The 13,370-nt window shown below is 40.6% G+C and overlaps 1 protein-coding gene across 1 annotated transcript; it reads right to left on the minus strand.

The window, feature by feature from the left end:
* Positions 1-1,898: 1,898 nt before the first annotated feature.
* On the minus strand, positions 1,899-13,340 carry rab10 (RAB10, member RAS oncogene family). Its single transcript, XM_058056887.1, has 6 exons — positions 12,667-13,340; positions 9,373-9,433; positions 6,410-6,548; positions 4,624-4,713; positions 4,029-4,130; positions 1,899-2,944 (listed from the first exon to the last, which is right to left on the minus strand). Exons 1-6 carry the CDS (start codon positions 12,791-12,793, stop codon positions 2,858-2,860), a joined length of 606 nt encoding a protein of 201 aa, XP_057912870.1. The 5' UTR covers positions 12,794-13,340; the 3' UTR covers positions 1,899-2,857.
* Positions 13,341-13,370: the final 30 nt, after the last annotated feature.

The following is a 13,370-nucleotide window of genomic DNA, read 5'->3' on the forward strand; positions in this document are numbered from 1 at the left end:
TTCAATGCAGACCTACCAACATGTACATATTTATAGTACATGGTATTTTTCCTGGTTTCATTTTTAAGTTCAGTGTAACCCAGATAGAAAATAAATAATAAATATTAATTTAATATGGAAAATAAAGCTATATAAATATTAATTAAATTTACCGTGCGTACAACGTTTCGGGGTGCAACGTCATTAGGTCACGTGACGGTGCGCCGCCAATCAGTGCCGTATATATAGTCCGGAAGGGACTACACACCGGTAGCGGTGAGGGACGCATGTGGAGAATCGCTGCAGGGGGCGTCCACCGCGGCGCAACGCTGAACTAAAAAGAGCAGTGTTCGATCGCATCTATGGAATTGGCCAGGTTTCGATGGCAAGCTAGGAACCCTGCATTGAGGCAACACGCCTGGAAGCTTGAAGCCCAGATTAACTGATGAGCTGTCACCCACCTGCTCTGCGTGGTAGGAGGCTTTGCAGCCGTCCTTTTCCTTTTGTCCCTCTTTGGCCTTCATAAAAAACTTCACTCCTTTCCTCCACTCCTGACCCTCAGGACACTCGATTACTGGGCCATTGGACAGTTGTATGTTTTGGGACTCTCAGTATATGAGATGAATGCATTTTGTAAATTGAGCTCATTGAAATGTATTTGTAAATTAGTGTTGTGAATTTGTATTCTGGTTTTTCACTTTATAATATATGGTACCACCACAACTTGAAATTGCCTCGCCTTTTTCCTCTCAGTCCCAGAACCGAAATCTGGATTTTCTGATTCTAGCCTAGATATTACAATTACAATTTAAAGTGTCTAAAGCTAATGTTAAATGTAATAGCGCATTGTACACGCTACATCAGTCTGTGCAGTAAAGATTATTATGAATGAATATCATTTTTCACCAGTATTTCAAAATTTTACTGAAATGACTTGATTTTATTAGAATTTAGGGATGGCCAGGCAGTCAAGGGACTTGACTTTTTCCCCTTTATTCAGCACCCCTAGCACTCCATGGGATCAGTATCATCCAACATAAAACCCTGATTGGAGCATTCCTAACTTTATCACATTTTGACCTCTCCAAATGGCTAATGCTGTCATCAGATATTAAAACTGTAGCCTACCAGTCAGAGCATCCTGGTGTTTTAAAGGCTGCACATCAATCAGCTGTTTTTAAATACTGCACTGCAAAACTAGTCAATCATCATCCGTATGACAGCAGCGCCTGATGCTAATTTTAAGAGCAGTTGAAAAAATTGCAAGAATTTACATTTAGCACAGAAGAGTCTTACAGTATAGCCTCAAAATGTAAAAACATCCTAAAGATCCAACAAAGCACCACTCAGGATGTCGTGCATGGGCCGAATTTGGCCTTACCTTATACAGTAAACCTCGGATATATCGGACTCGGATATATCGGAAATTCGCTCACAACGGACAGATAAAAAAGAACCAATTTTTCTGTAATGCATTTCCAATAAAAATTCGGATATATCGGATTTTTTATAACGGATTTCACCTATTTCGGACAAAATCTCCAGTCCCGTTCCAATGCATTTCCATTAAATTTCCCTCGCATATATCGGATGGCCGCATCGTGGCGCTCCGATTCGCCGAATCGTGACAGGCCGCTATACGACGTCATTTGCAGCGTTTGCAGCGTTGCCTGCGCGTCCAGGTACATTGGAAACATAGTCAAGGAAGTGCCTTTTCATAACGGATAAAATCCGATTTACGCATATACCGGATATAAATCCGATATATGCGTAAAACGGACATTTTCCGGTATACGCATATAACGGATTTCGCTTATATCGGACAAAACCAGTGGGAACAATTGAATCCGATATATCCGAGGTTTACTGTAGTATATATGTCAAAAGTACACATTGCACAGCATGAAAGACAAACAAGGTAACTTAAACAAGCTTATTTTTAATGGATCTGCAAAATTGTTTGAATTTCCAAAGAGAACTTGTGAACCGCCCGCCCAAAGTTACCCAGTGGCATACCTCACATAATCTTACAGAAACCTTTCCAACCCAAAGAAATCTGCATGCAGGTAAAACAAAAAAACAACCCTGATGGGGGGTGGGGTGGGGTAACAAAAAAAGTGAAAAGAAGGTAGAAATGAAACATAATAAACAGGACACATAATTGCTGTTCTCTTGGCTGGAGGAGAAATTCAAACGCTTCCGCATCAGTTTGGCTCCACACTCGAAGCGCAAACGGACAAGAGTTATATTAAAGTGTAATTTCATTGGGTGGATGTGGCTCCGCCCACTCCACAGCCCCCGCCCCTGTCTTCCATATAAGGCACAGGACAAAATAAACCCAGCAATACAAAAAGGAGCTAGCCACGCCTCTGTCTCTTGGTAATAAATTGTAATCGTTGAGCAAATACTTGACAACACAAACCTATGAGTGTACAAAAAATTTCAGCCTATACTTTTTTGTTTTTTTTTTTACCCTAGTTTGACTTCCTCTGACTGAGGGTGATTTCATGGACATTGTGGGGGATGGGGGACGTGAAGGGGGGGAAAGAAAATATTAAAAATATGAGCTTGTCTTCTTTTTTTAATCATCTTTAAAAGAAAAATGACAAGAAACATGAGTGGATTTCTGCTTCTCTCCAAAATAAAACTGCTTATGATGGAAGGTGGAAGAAGAAGAAAATGGTGGCGCGGGGTTAAGATGGATGACTGAAGTGGTTTACGGTTTTATCGTGATGACGAGTGTCAGTGTGCAACAAGAGTCATGAGGCGGGTTAGAGAGGGTGACGGTTAAGAGTTAGACAGAGAGAGAGAGATGTCTGTGCGTGCATGTGTGTGTGTGTGTTTTTCTGTGTTTTTGTGTCGCGTCGGTGCCAGTTGTTCAACTGCAGCACTTGCTCTTCCAGCCTGTGACTCCGCCCCCGCTGCTGATGTCCACGTTTTCACTGTTCGGCTCTTTTACGGGCGTCTGAAAAACACATCACAAGGAATAGAAGTAAGCCTAAGCATCGTCATCGCTTTGAGTGCAAGTTTTGCAGTTTTGATGAGTGTTTCAGCAGCAGATTCCCAAAAACAGCAGTGTTCCTTTCATATGGGGAGATCTTTGGCTAGCATTTCAAATGCAGATCCCTATAAATAACATAGCTCTCATATACTGGAGCTCTGACAAGCATTTCAGCAGCAGATTCCCAAAAACAGCAGTGGTCCTTCCATATGGAAATGATCTGTAGTCTTCTGTTTTTGATATCTGGTGCAGAAATATTGAAGCAGATGCCCAAAACAGTAACACTCCTTTAATAAGGAAGATCTTTGACTAGCGTGTTCCGGCAGCAGATTCCCAAAAACAGCAGAGTGTAACATTCACATAAAATATGTCTGACTAGCATTTTCTAATGCCATCACCGAAAAAAAGAGCATTTTTGACAAGCTACAAGATATATGAAAGAAGCAGTTTCCCAAAAACAGCAGAGTGCTCCTTTTTATGGAAATAATGTGTAGTCTGCTGTTTTTGATATCTGGTGCAGAAACATTGAAGCAGATGCCCAAGACAGTAGTTTTCTTTTTATAAAAATCTTTGACTAGCATGTTTCTGCAGCAGATTCCCAAAAACAGCAGTGTTCTTTTCATATGGGGAGATCTTTGGCTAGCATTTCAAACGCAGATCCCTATAAATAACATAGCTCTCCTGTCATATATTGGAGCTCTGACAAGCATTTCAGCAGCAGATTCCCAAAAACAGCAGTGGTCCTTCCATATGGAAATGATCTGTAATCTTCTGTTTTTGATATCTGGTGCAGAAATATTGAAGACAAAACAGTAGCACTCCTTTAATAAGGAAGATCTTTGACTAGCGTGTTTCAGATGCCCAAAACAGTAGCGTTCCTTTCACAAAAATCTTTGACAAGCGTGTTTCTGCAGCAGATTCCCAAAAACAGCAGTGCTACTTTCATATGGCAGATCTTTGAATTGTATTTTTTGCAGATGATCCTTCAAAACATGGTGGATCTTGAACTAGCAACACAGCATAGCCGGTATGACAAACGTTTCCACACCTTTTTGAGGATGTCTTCTGCTAACGTGAGGAAAGCCTTCTCGATGTTGATGTTGGCCTTTGCGCTTGTCTCAAAAAACCTAATGCCATGCTCCCTCGCAATCTGGGGAAGGAAAAGAAGAGCAGTTAACAGGGAAAGGAAAGGGCTCCCTGTCCAAAAATAAAGAGGCTGATCTCCAGTGCGGAGCAGAGATCAGGTATCACTGCACTCCAAAAGCAAAGATCACCTCAAGAGTTCCAGTCACAAACATACAAACTTCACAAAACACAACCTTCAAACAACAGTTTGGCATGGCAACGCTACACCATCTACTCTAGTGGACCAGCCAGGACGCATTTCATATTGAGACAACACTAGCAAAGGTATACACAGTGTTGGTGCAAACTTTTCTGCACACTAAAACGGTCCCAACATAGTGTTTACTTTAAGGCATGATGTCATGTTGTAGAATTTTGTCCATCATGTAAACTTTTCCAAAAACAAAAACACCATAGCAGTAGCAGTGGCTCCAATATAGTAGCCTTTTGGTAGTGGCCCGAGCCATCGATTCTTTCAGATTTTTTTTTTTTATGTCATAAATACATCAGCATCTTACCTGCTCTCCCTTGGCTTTTGGTACAACCCTCTTGTCGTCCATGTCGCACTTGTTGCCTAGTAGCATTCTCTCAACATCCTCATTCGCATGCTGCAAAAAAATCCCATAATTCTATTATTACATAATATGCAACAATGTTAAGATATCACTAAGACTGTTGGCAGGACAAAACTAAAACTTTCAGTAGAAAGTTCAAATGGGCCCCAGGCACGACGCTATATTCCTGCAGGGTTTGCCCACTGTATCGGTAATGTTGACATTGGGATTGTTGAATCCATGTAGCATGCTAATATGAGCATGAAAGCAATGCTTACACCTCACATAATAGTGTTTACCTATGAAAATGGAAAAAATGCTACTATGCTAATGTTAGCATGCCAACATTAATGTACTGACACCGAGCATGATGGCGTAAAATGTCTGCTTAAGTTCCTATTCACAAAAATAGCAAAAAAAGTCTAGTATGCTAATGTTAGCACGTTAACAACGCTAATATGAACACCTAGCATAATAGTGTGCGCCAATGAAAATGGCTAAAAATGCTAAAATTAGCATGCTAGCAATACATACATAACACCTAGCATAATAGTGTAGGCAGCCTATGCTAAGAAATAACAGAAGGTGTTGCTTTGCTACTGTACACAAAATATTGCACTCATAAAGAAAGCATTTGGCCTGCTGTGCTTTGATTGCAGGCCCATAATTGACTGTTTCACTGCATACCCTAGGAGGACATTTTGCTACAGTCACCATTTTTTAAGTGGCAGTGACAGCGGATTCAGTGAATCTCCTTAGGACTATTCTGTGATAAGACGGTATTAAGAAACCTACCAAAGCACTAAAAGTCCCTGAATGCAACCTCACTCCCTCACAGGCCCACCTTACCATGAATGAGTACAACTCTTTTGGGTTTCTAACTAGGCGTAGTTTAGCTATTGTGTACGTTACGGTACGTTGTGTGCGTGTAGTTCAGGTATTGTGTTGTTGTGTAAGTTAGCAGGCTACTTCCTGGTTCATGGGGGATTACCTAAAGCATTACATTAAGCATTACATCAAGCATTAAGTATGCGCATCTTGATCCACATGAGAAAATGTTTTCTCTGCCATGTTCATACAAATTGGTTGTTTGTTGGTCGTTTTTGTATAATCCCGCTACCCAACGGTAATCCAAACGTAATAGGAATGGGGTGATTGATAATTGGAAGTGTAGTTTGCAGTGGTGTGGCTGTACTTCCCCGTCAGCTAACCTCATTATACTAACATTGATATAGCTGTTGTTGCTTTGTCATCCCTCCCCCTTTGTTTTCTCTATCTACCCTCTGTCCCTCCATCAAGGGACATACTGAAAAATCAAAGGATGCGGGTGGGCACTTTTACATTTAGAAAATTTAACATACCATGCTCTACCTCAACCCAACCAAGCAGGAAAAACTTAAAAACTGAGAATTATTCATTCATTCATTTTCGACCGCTTTTCCTCACAAGCATTGCAGGGGGTGCTGGAGCCTATCCCAGCTGTCTTCGGGTGAGAGGTGGGGTACACCCTGGACTGGTCGCCAGCCAATCACAGGGCACATATAGACAAACAACCATTCACACTCACATTCATACCTATGGACTATTTAGAGTCGCCAATTAACCTAGCATGACCGAGGGTGGAATTGAACCCTGGTCTCCTAGCTGCACCGCCGTGCAGCCACTGAGAATTATATTTTAGTATATATTTTATATACTTTTTTTGATGCAGCCATTATATTGGATTATATTTGTGTTGTTCAAGTCTCACTTCATCAATGTTGCGCAGCCACTTGCTGATGTTCTCAAAGCTCTTGGAGTTGGTGATGTCATAGACCAGCATGATGCCCATGGCTCCTCTGTAGTAGGAGGTGGTGATGGTGTGGAACCGTTCCTGGCCCGCTGTGTCCCTACACAAACAAAAATGACATATTTCCATTTGTTTCACCGCATTTGTGTCCCCCCCCCTCTCCCCACTTCCACCCCCTGACGAAGATTAGATTCATCACTTGCTCAAAAGGAATGGGACATCTCCCCTGGCAATAATGGGTTTGTGTCACAGTCTATCAGTCTGATTTGCTTGGCACACATTTCTGCATGAAGAAGGGAGACACGAGAGCTCCACAGCATGACTGCACTAAGACTAAAAATAGTGTCTTGGCTTTTTTTGCCCATGTACTTGTTATATGAGATAATGCATAATAAGCTCGTCGAGATCACATATGTACAATCCTGTTCCCTAGGAAAAATACACCTGTACAATCCATAAGCGCTTTATTGCTAGGAACTCCAACTCCATTTTAACTGTAAACTTAGCTCCATTATTTATATGCAAGTTACACAGCCACATAATACATTCCAAAGACGTCCCACATGATTTGAACATACTGTAATAACTCTGGCACAAATCAAATTTGACAGAAATCCGAATAATATCTTCACATTCCAACAATGCCTCAACCTTACTGTGTTCATCTTACTTTGACAAAATCACGTTGAAACTCGTACGCACACAAAAGCCTCACACACACACACACGTCTCCACTAGCACGCCTGGGAGATGGAAGCTTAGTCAACATTCATTCATCACCACTTTACAAGCAGAGACAAGGAAGCGGACTTACAGGAGAAGCAGAACAATAGCAATAGTGTTTGTGTTTTTCCCATTTGTTGGCAAGGTCTTCTCATCATGTGTTAGAAGACCAATTAATAGTGATTAAGGTGATGACACATCAACTTCATCGTTTGACACTCCCGGGTCATCATATAGGGATGTGAAACAGCAATACAAAGTGAAAAACTTCAATGCCAAGCAAAAACAATGCACAAAAAAAAATGGATCAAGAGTTCTGCTTTTCACTTCCTTCCATGTCCGTTACATGAGGGTTGCTGTCAGTCCTGCAGCACATCATTCTTGCATGAATATGACTTTTTACAAAGATGAATAATGACAATGCACTGGAGTGTTTCCCAGACATTCATCGTTTGGGTCGCCAAAAATAGATATGGGGGGGGCGCTACCCCTTCACTCTTGCTGCTCAAACACATAAAAGGGACTGTTTGTGTATCTTGTTACAGTATATGGCATCATTACGCTGCTACCTAATGAAACCAACACCCATAAGTCAATGACTTTGTGTTCTGTTGTTAAATAAAGTTTCGAAACATGAGATAACGGCACCCATTTCTTATGACACAACAAAAAGCTCAGTTTTACCCATCCATACACAGAAAAATATCCAATCTGGCTGGAGTGCCAAATTAGACAATGACGACATCTCGGCTCCCCCCACCAAAAGAAAATGCCAATGCCTGACCAACTTTAATATGCTATCATTTCCAGTGTATAAGCAACTACATTTCTTCAACTTTCATTGCTGTGGCTAGTACAGTGGCTAATTAATGGCTAAAATGGCTAAAGTCAAATCTTGTGATATCTCCTTTACTTTAGAACTACTACTAATTGATTAAATACTGTGACACTGACTAAACTCATCACACAGCAACTTAACATTCAAAAGGTATACTTAATATACAAACAAGTACCAAGAGTTTAAAATAAAAATTATATTTTAAAGTTTTCCCACTCATTGGGATCATTTCCAGAGTGCTGCAATGATGCAATGATCCCTCACTCTGGTGGACAGAGGCAACACTGCTGTAGCATCCACCCATTTTCTATGCCGCTTTCCCTCCAGTTAAATGCTTTGCTTAGACGTAGTGCATTATGAGAAAACTTAATAGTTCCTTTTCATTTTAAACTTGTATTGGTACTTGTCTGTGTACACCTTTTGAGTGTTAAGCTGCTGTGTGAAGAGTTTAGTGTTATATTGAGTAATGACCTCCTGCAATTTCCAGATGGGTTGACACGCTTGTTGTGAGTTTCGTCATAGACCATGATTGGCTCCTGCCACATCAAGAGCTGCCTGGCCTTCACTGCGGACCAAAATATGCCATTTTATGACGTGGACATGTGCATCTTATAATGCGGTGCGGCTTACGTATGTACACATCCGGTTTTTTCCTCTAAATTGAGTGGGTGTGGCTTATACAATGGAATTAACGGTAGTTTATGGGGACCAAATGTAAGAAAATCTATTATCTCCTTCACTGTGCATCATAATTGATTGAATTTTGGTAGTGATTTAATTTTATTTGAACATGCATCAGGTTAAAATGGAATGAATCACACAATCAATTCACAGTTCCACATGTCCAAAAGGAGTAGGAAGAAGCAAAGCTTATTAAATCCTAACCTCACCTCCCATCTGTTACCTTTACAAACAGTTACTGGTACATTTGTTATACTTTATACATTTTATCTTTGCACTGTTCAGAGTAAGTGGATGTGGGTGGTACATTTAATGGAGTTACTCACTCAAAAAAGGTCACTGTTTTCATGATTATTTAGCTACACGGTGTTGACAATAAATCAGTAGTGTAACTATATGTCTGGTAGTTTTTCCTCTAAACGATTGTCATCCGTATTGGATGTTTGAATGAACGCCTGTGTTTTACGAGAAGTGAGGGAGAAAAAAAGCAGGACTGGACTGCATTGAAAATAGTGCAGCTAGCATCCTGGTGGAGTGATGAACGTTTCCTGTTGCAGCATATTTCCAGACTTGAGGGAGATATATCACACAGATGTTTGCCTCCACACTAGAACGCCTTTCGACATGATTCCCATCCTTTTTCTGCACGTTATCATAATAATGATAAACACAGGTGACTCACCAGATCTGTAGTTTGATCTTCTTTCCTTGTAGTTCAACAGTTTTGATCTTGAAGTCTATTCCTACAAACATAAACAACAAAAAGGCTGTAAATGATATTGCACAGTGACTCAATATTAAGACACAAATCCAAAACTGATTATTCTTCTTTCTGAGAGGTCACAATGTCAAAAGGATGACTTTTGGACAAGAAGTGTTATTTTGCTGTCCAAATAAGTAAGCTGTCACTTCAGTTCCAAGTCAAAAGATTGTGCTCGGTTTACAAGTTCAACAAACAGCTGTGCTCATGGTGGGGCAGGGCCACAGGATAATGAAGAAAACTCTTGCCAAAAAGTGACTCACAGTATTATGCACACCCTAGAGAGAGGGCGGAAGGAGAGTAGAGAAGTATTGGGGGTAGAGGGGTGGAGGGCGGGGAGCTTTTGCAGACAGAATGGAAAGGTATGCATACATCTGTTTTAGTACATGACAGCAATACTTGTATGTTCTTTAACACACTACTACATGGAATGTTGCAATGTCTTAATAAGATGTCTGAAGACAAGATGTATCAGTGTTGGGTTTCCTACGGAGTTGCTGAGTGTCAGTGTCAGCGTGACTTTAGGGGTGTTATTGTGTTGAGATTGCTCAAATAATGCTAAAATCCATATCTAGAAAGTCATAAGCAAGTTTTTAATGCAGTCTGTTTATAAATAAGGGATCCTACTTCACACAGCATGGTCAGTCAGGTCTGGAACTAATTAACCGTGATGAACAAGTATTGATAAATGCAATGTTTGGCCATCTAGCAGCAACTCTGCTGGAGTGATGCTAATTTCAATGTCAAATTCATGTTGTGCTTCTTAAATCACAGTACAGTCAAGGTTGTTTCATAATAAACATAAAATATCTAGGAGAAAACAAGTCTAAAGTTACAAACATTCCAAATTGAAAAATCAGACTTGAGTGAAAATAACATCTCTGTCTTGGCTGTTGGCTAAGATATGGCTAAGATGCTCACTTGTATGTGTTAAGAATGTTGTCTTTACTGTTATTAAATGTTTTATGATGGCAAGATCTGACCCTGGAACAGCTAATGAGGAAAAGACAAACTGTGTCTGAATTTGAACTTAATAAACTTAGGTGGATTGCGTTTGACCTTTATAGTCCCGCTGCGTTATTACTAAATTCTAAGCATGCATAACCTCCAGTTATCAAGGCCAACAGCTATTCAGAGGCCCGGAAATGGGGATGAGTGACTGATGGGAAGGGGGGGTGGGGGTTTCCATTTGGGAGTATTTTGAGAAGTGGCTGTGTGGATCGTCGCCTCCAAATGTATGTATGAGTGCGGTGCCTTCTAAACATTACACAACGGTTTCTTATCTTCCTGCGACATCAAGCATTGATCCTGCTTTAGAGCACTCACTGTCTTGGAATGAATTTCATCAGGACACTAACAACCTGTGAACACTTCATTAGTTCAAGTGAGTCATGTCACGTTGCTATGTGTGTACAGTACACCAAACTAACCAAGGCAAGCAACATGCCGCCCCAGTGTGTGAATTAATATGGAGATTTAAGGTACTGTAACAAAGGCGTGTCTGCCATTGCAGTCTGTGTCATTAAATGTATAAAAGGTGCTTGGAAAGAGGGCAAGAGTTTCCTACAAGTGTCATACTTTTGATGGTGGAGGAAATGGTCTATGTTAATATTTCAGAAAAATAACTATTATACAGTCATATTTTTGCCATTTTTACCAACAAGTGTATTATTTTTCCAATAAAATAATGTCTTATTTCCAAAATTGATTTCATTAAAATAAAACTTGATGTAGTTATTTACAAGCTATTTCTAAAAATGTATTTTTTTTAAATGATTGCTACTGAAAGTTTGCCGGTCCAGTTCAGCCCCACCCACAAACCTGTACTGGGCCACGGGCCCTTGGCTAGGGAGACCCTGAGCTGTGGGAATTTCAGCTACATTAATGCAGATTTCAGCACAGGCTCCCACAATCCAGCCGGACAACATTCGTCTGTGTAATCAAACACTGACATTGCTACAGGAAGTCCCAACATTCATTGATTGTAACGTTAAAAATAATATATCGTAATAAAATCACAATTTCCACAATTTTGGATAAGGAAATTGAGTCAAATATCCAAGACCTTGAGCCTAACCATCATGTAATTCAGATTCTACAAATGACCGCAATGTCCTTATTGTCAAAAGCATTGTTGCTGCTAATTAGTTATATTTGACATGCTAGGATGTCATCACGTTACATAATATTTTGTTATGAATGCAGATGTGGAATGAAGATAGTACGGGTTTGATGGCATGACAAAAGACTAATCTGTAACATGAATTACATTTGACGAGCTTTTTCAGTCCCTTTTAGCAGGTTGTTTGTTGGTCGTTTTCACAACAATTGTGTTGTATTTCAGAAAACCCCTGTTTGCACAGATTGCTTTTGTTTCATAATGATAGAACACCTCAGTTTCATTATAACCAACACAAAAATCCCCAGTATGAAGGATTCTGTTTAGAACTCAATGACAGCAGGGGAGATTACAGTATGACACAAAATAAAGGGATGATGACCTCACTTTGAACACAAATATGATGCATTCTGCAATAAGGAGACACTTGTGTTAGCAGTTGAATACTTTGTGTGGATTTTATAACGAGGACCATAAACCATAAGAAGTGGATTGCTGATGAGACAATATTGTGACAGTTTGACTGCTGACTTTTTCCGCTTAAAATTGGAATACGCGGCTGCCCCTATATTTAGTTTTGCTACCTCAAATTGTAGTCATTGTGCAAGTGTATTTCGTCACTGATGGACACTCTTGGCACACTTTTAATGTTTCTAGCGGTTAATTCAAAGTTTAAAACGATAAAAAGCAAATGATTTGTGCGGAGGAGCGAAAGTAGCACGGCCCCGATGTCCCTACTAGCTTAGTTAGCTAGCGACGTCAGAAAATGACAGCAATTTGCATTGGCAGCTAAACTAGTTACATACAGTATATCTTACTCAATACGCGACCTTTGGCCAAACAAGTGTCACGATATGTTATTGATGTCAAAGACAGCTTTAACAGAGGTTATTTTGGTTTAATAGCTGATAAAACTGCACAACTTGTCAACCCGTAAGAGGCCTGACTGGGCAGGGAACAAGCAAGCTAGGAGTCGGTGTATGCTAATAGCACGGCGGCTAACCAAATGGACACAGTGCAGGCTTCATGAAGAACGTTTAAATCAACAACAACAAAACATATTTGGCGCAACTCCTTGCCTTGCGAGTCTTGCTTACCTATGGTGGAGATGAAGGTTGTGTTGAAGGCGTCGTCAGAGAAGCGGAACAGCACACAGGTCTTCCCCACGCCCGAATCTCCGATCAGAAGCAGCTTGAATAGCAAGTCGTACGTCTTCTTAGCCATTGAAAACAGTGAGCGTGTAGCCAAATATGTAGAAAAATACAATCTCCTAACACAACTATGTAGAGTCTGAAGCCAGCTCCTACGCCAACCTGACCAACTACCCCGATTCTGACAGTTTGCAACCCGGGATTTGTTGATTAGCTTTGGCAAGCTAGTTGGCTTAATACCAATACAAAATAACTGGTCAGAGAAGTTTTTCCAAAAGCCCCGACTGTTTTTTTTCTCTTGAAATCGCAAGAAGAGGCAGTGACAATGAAAGGTCCTCCAGAGTGATTCCTCTTTTCCACTCTTTCTTTTCTCCCACACAGTCGGGACAAAATGGCTCCTCTCTCTACCCCGATTCACTCTTTCTTCATACTAACGACGAGCTCATTCAAATTGTCGGCACACCCCGTCATTCCAGTGCCCAGCCACAAGCTAACCCGAAAAAAATAACTACAAGTGAACAAGATTCACAGTCCCAACAAAGTTAGTGAGATTTTCTTTCCCGGAGAGATTGCAACCGAAAGGCAAGACGACCGCCGTCGTCTCTCGAATAGGAGTCAACACGGCGACACCCTACTTGACAGACGCACAA

This window comes from Doryrhamphus excisus, chromosome 19, assembly GCF_030265055.1.
Source record: "Doryrhamphus excisus isolate RoL2022-K1 chromosome 19, RoL_Dexc_1.0, whole genome shotgun sequence".
In the NCBI taxonomy this organism is placed as follows: Eukaryota; Metazoa; Chordata; class Actinopteri; order Syngnathiformes; family Syngnathidae; genus Doryrhamphus; species Doryrhamphus excisus.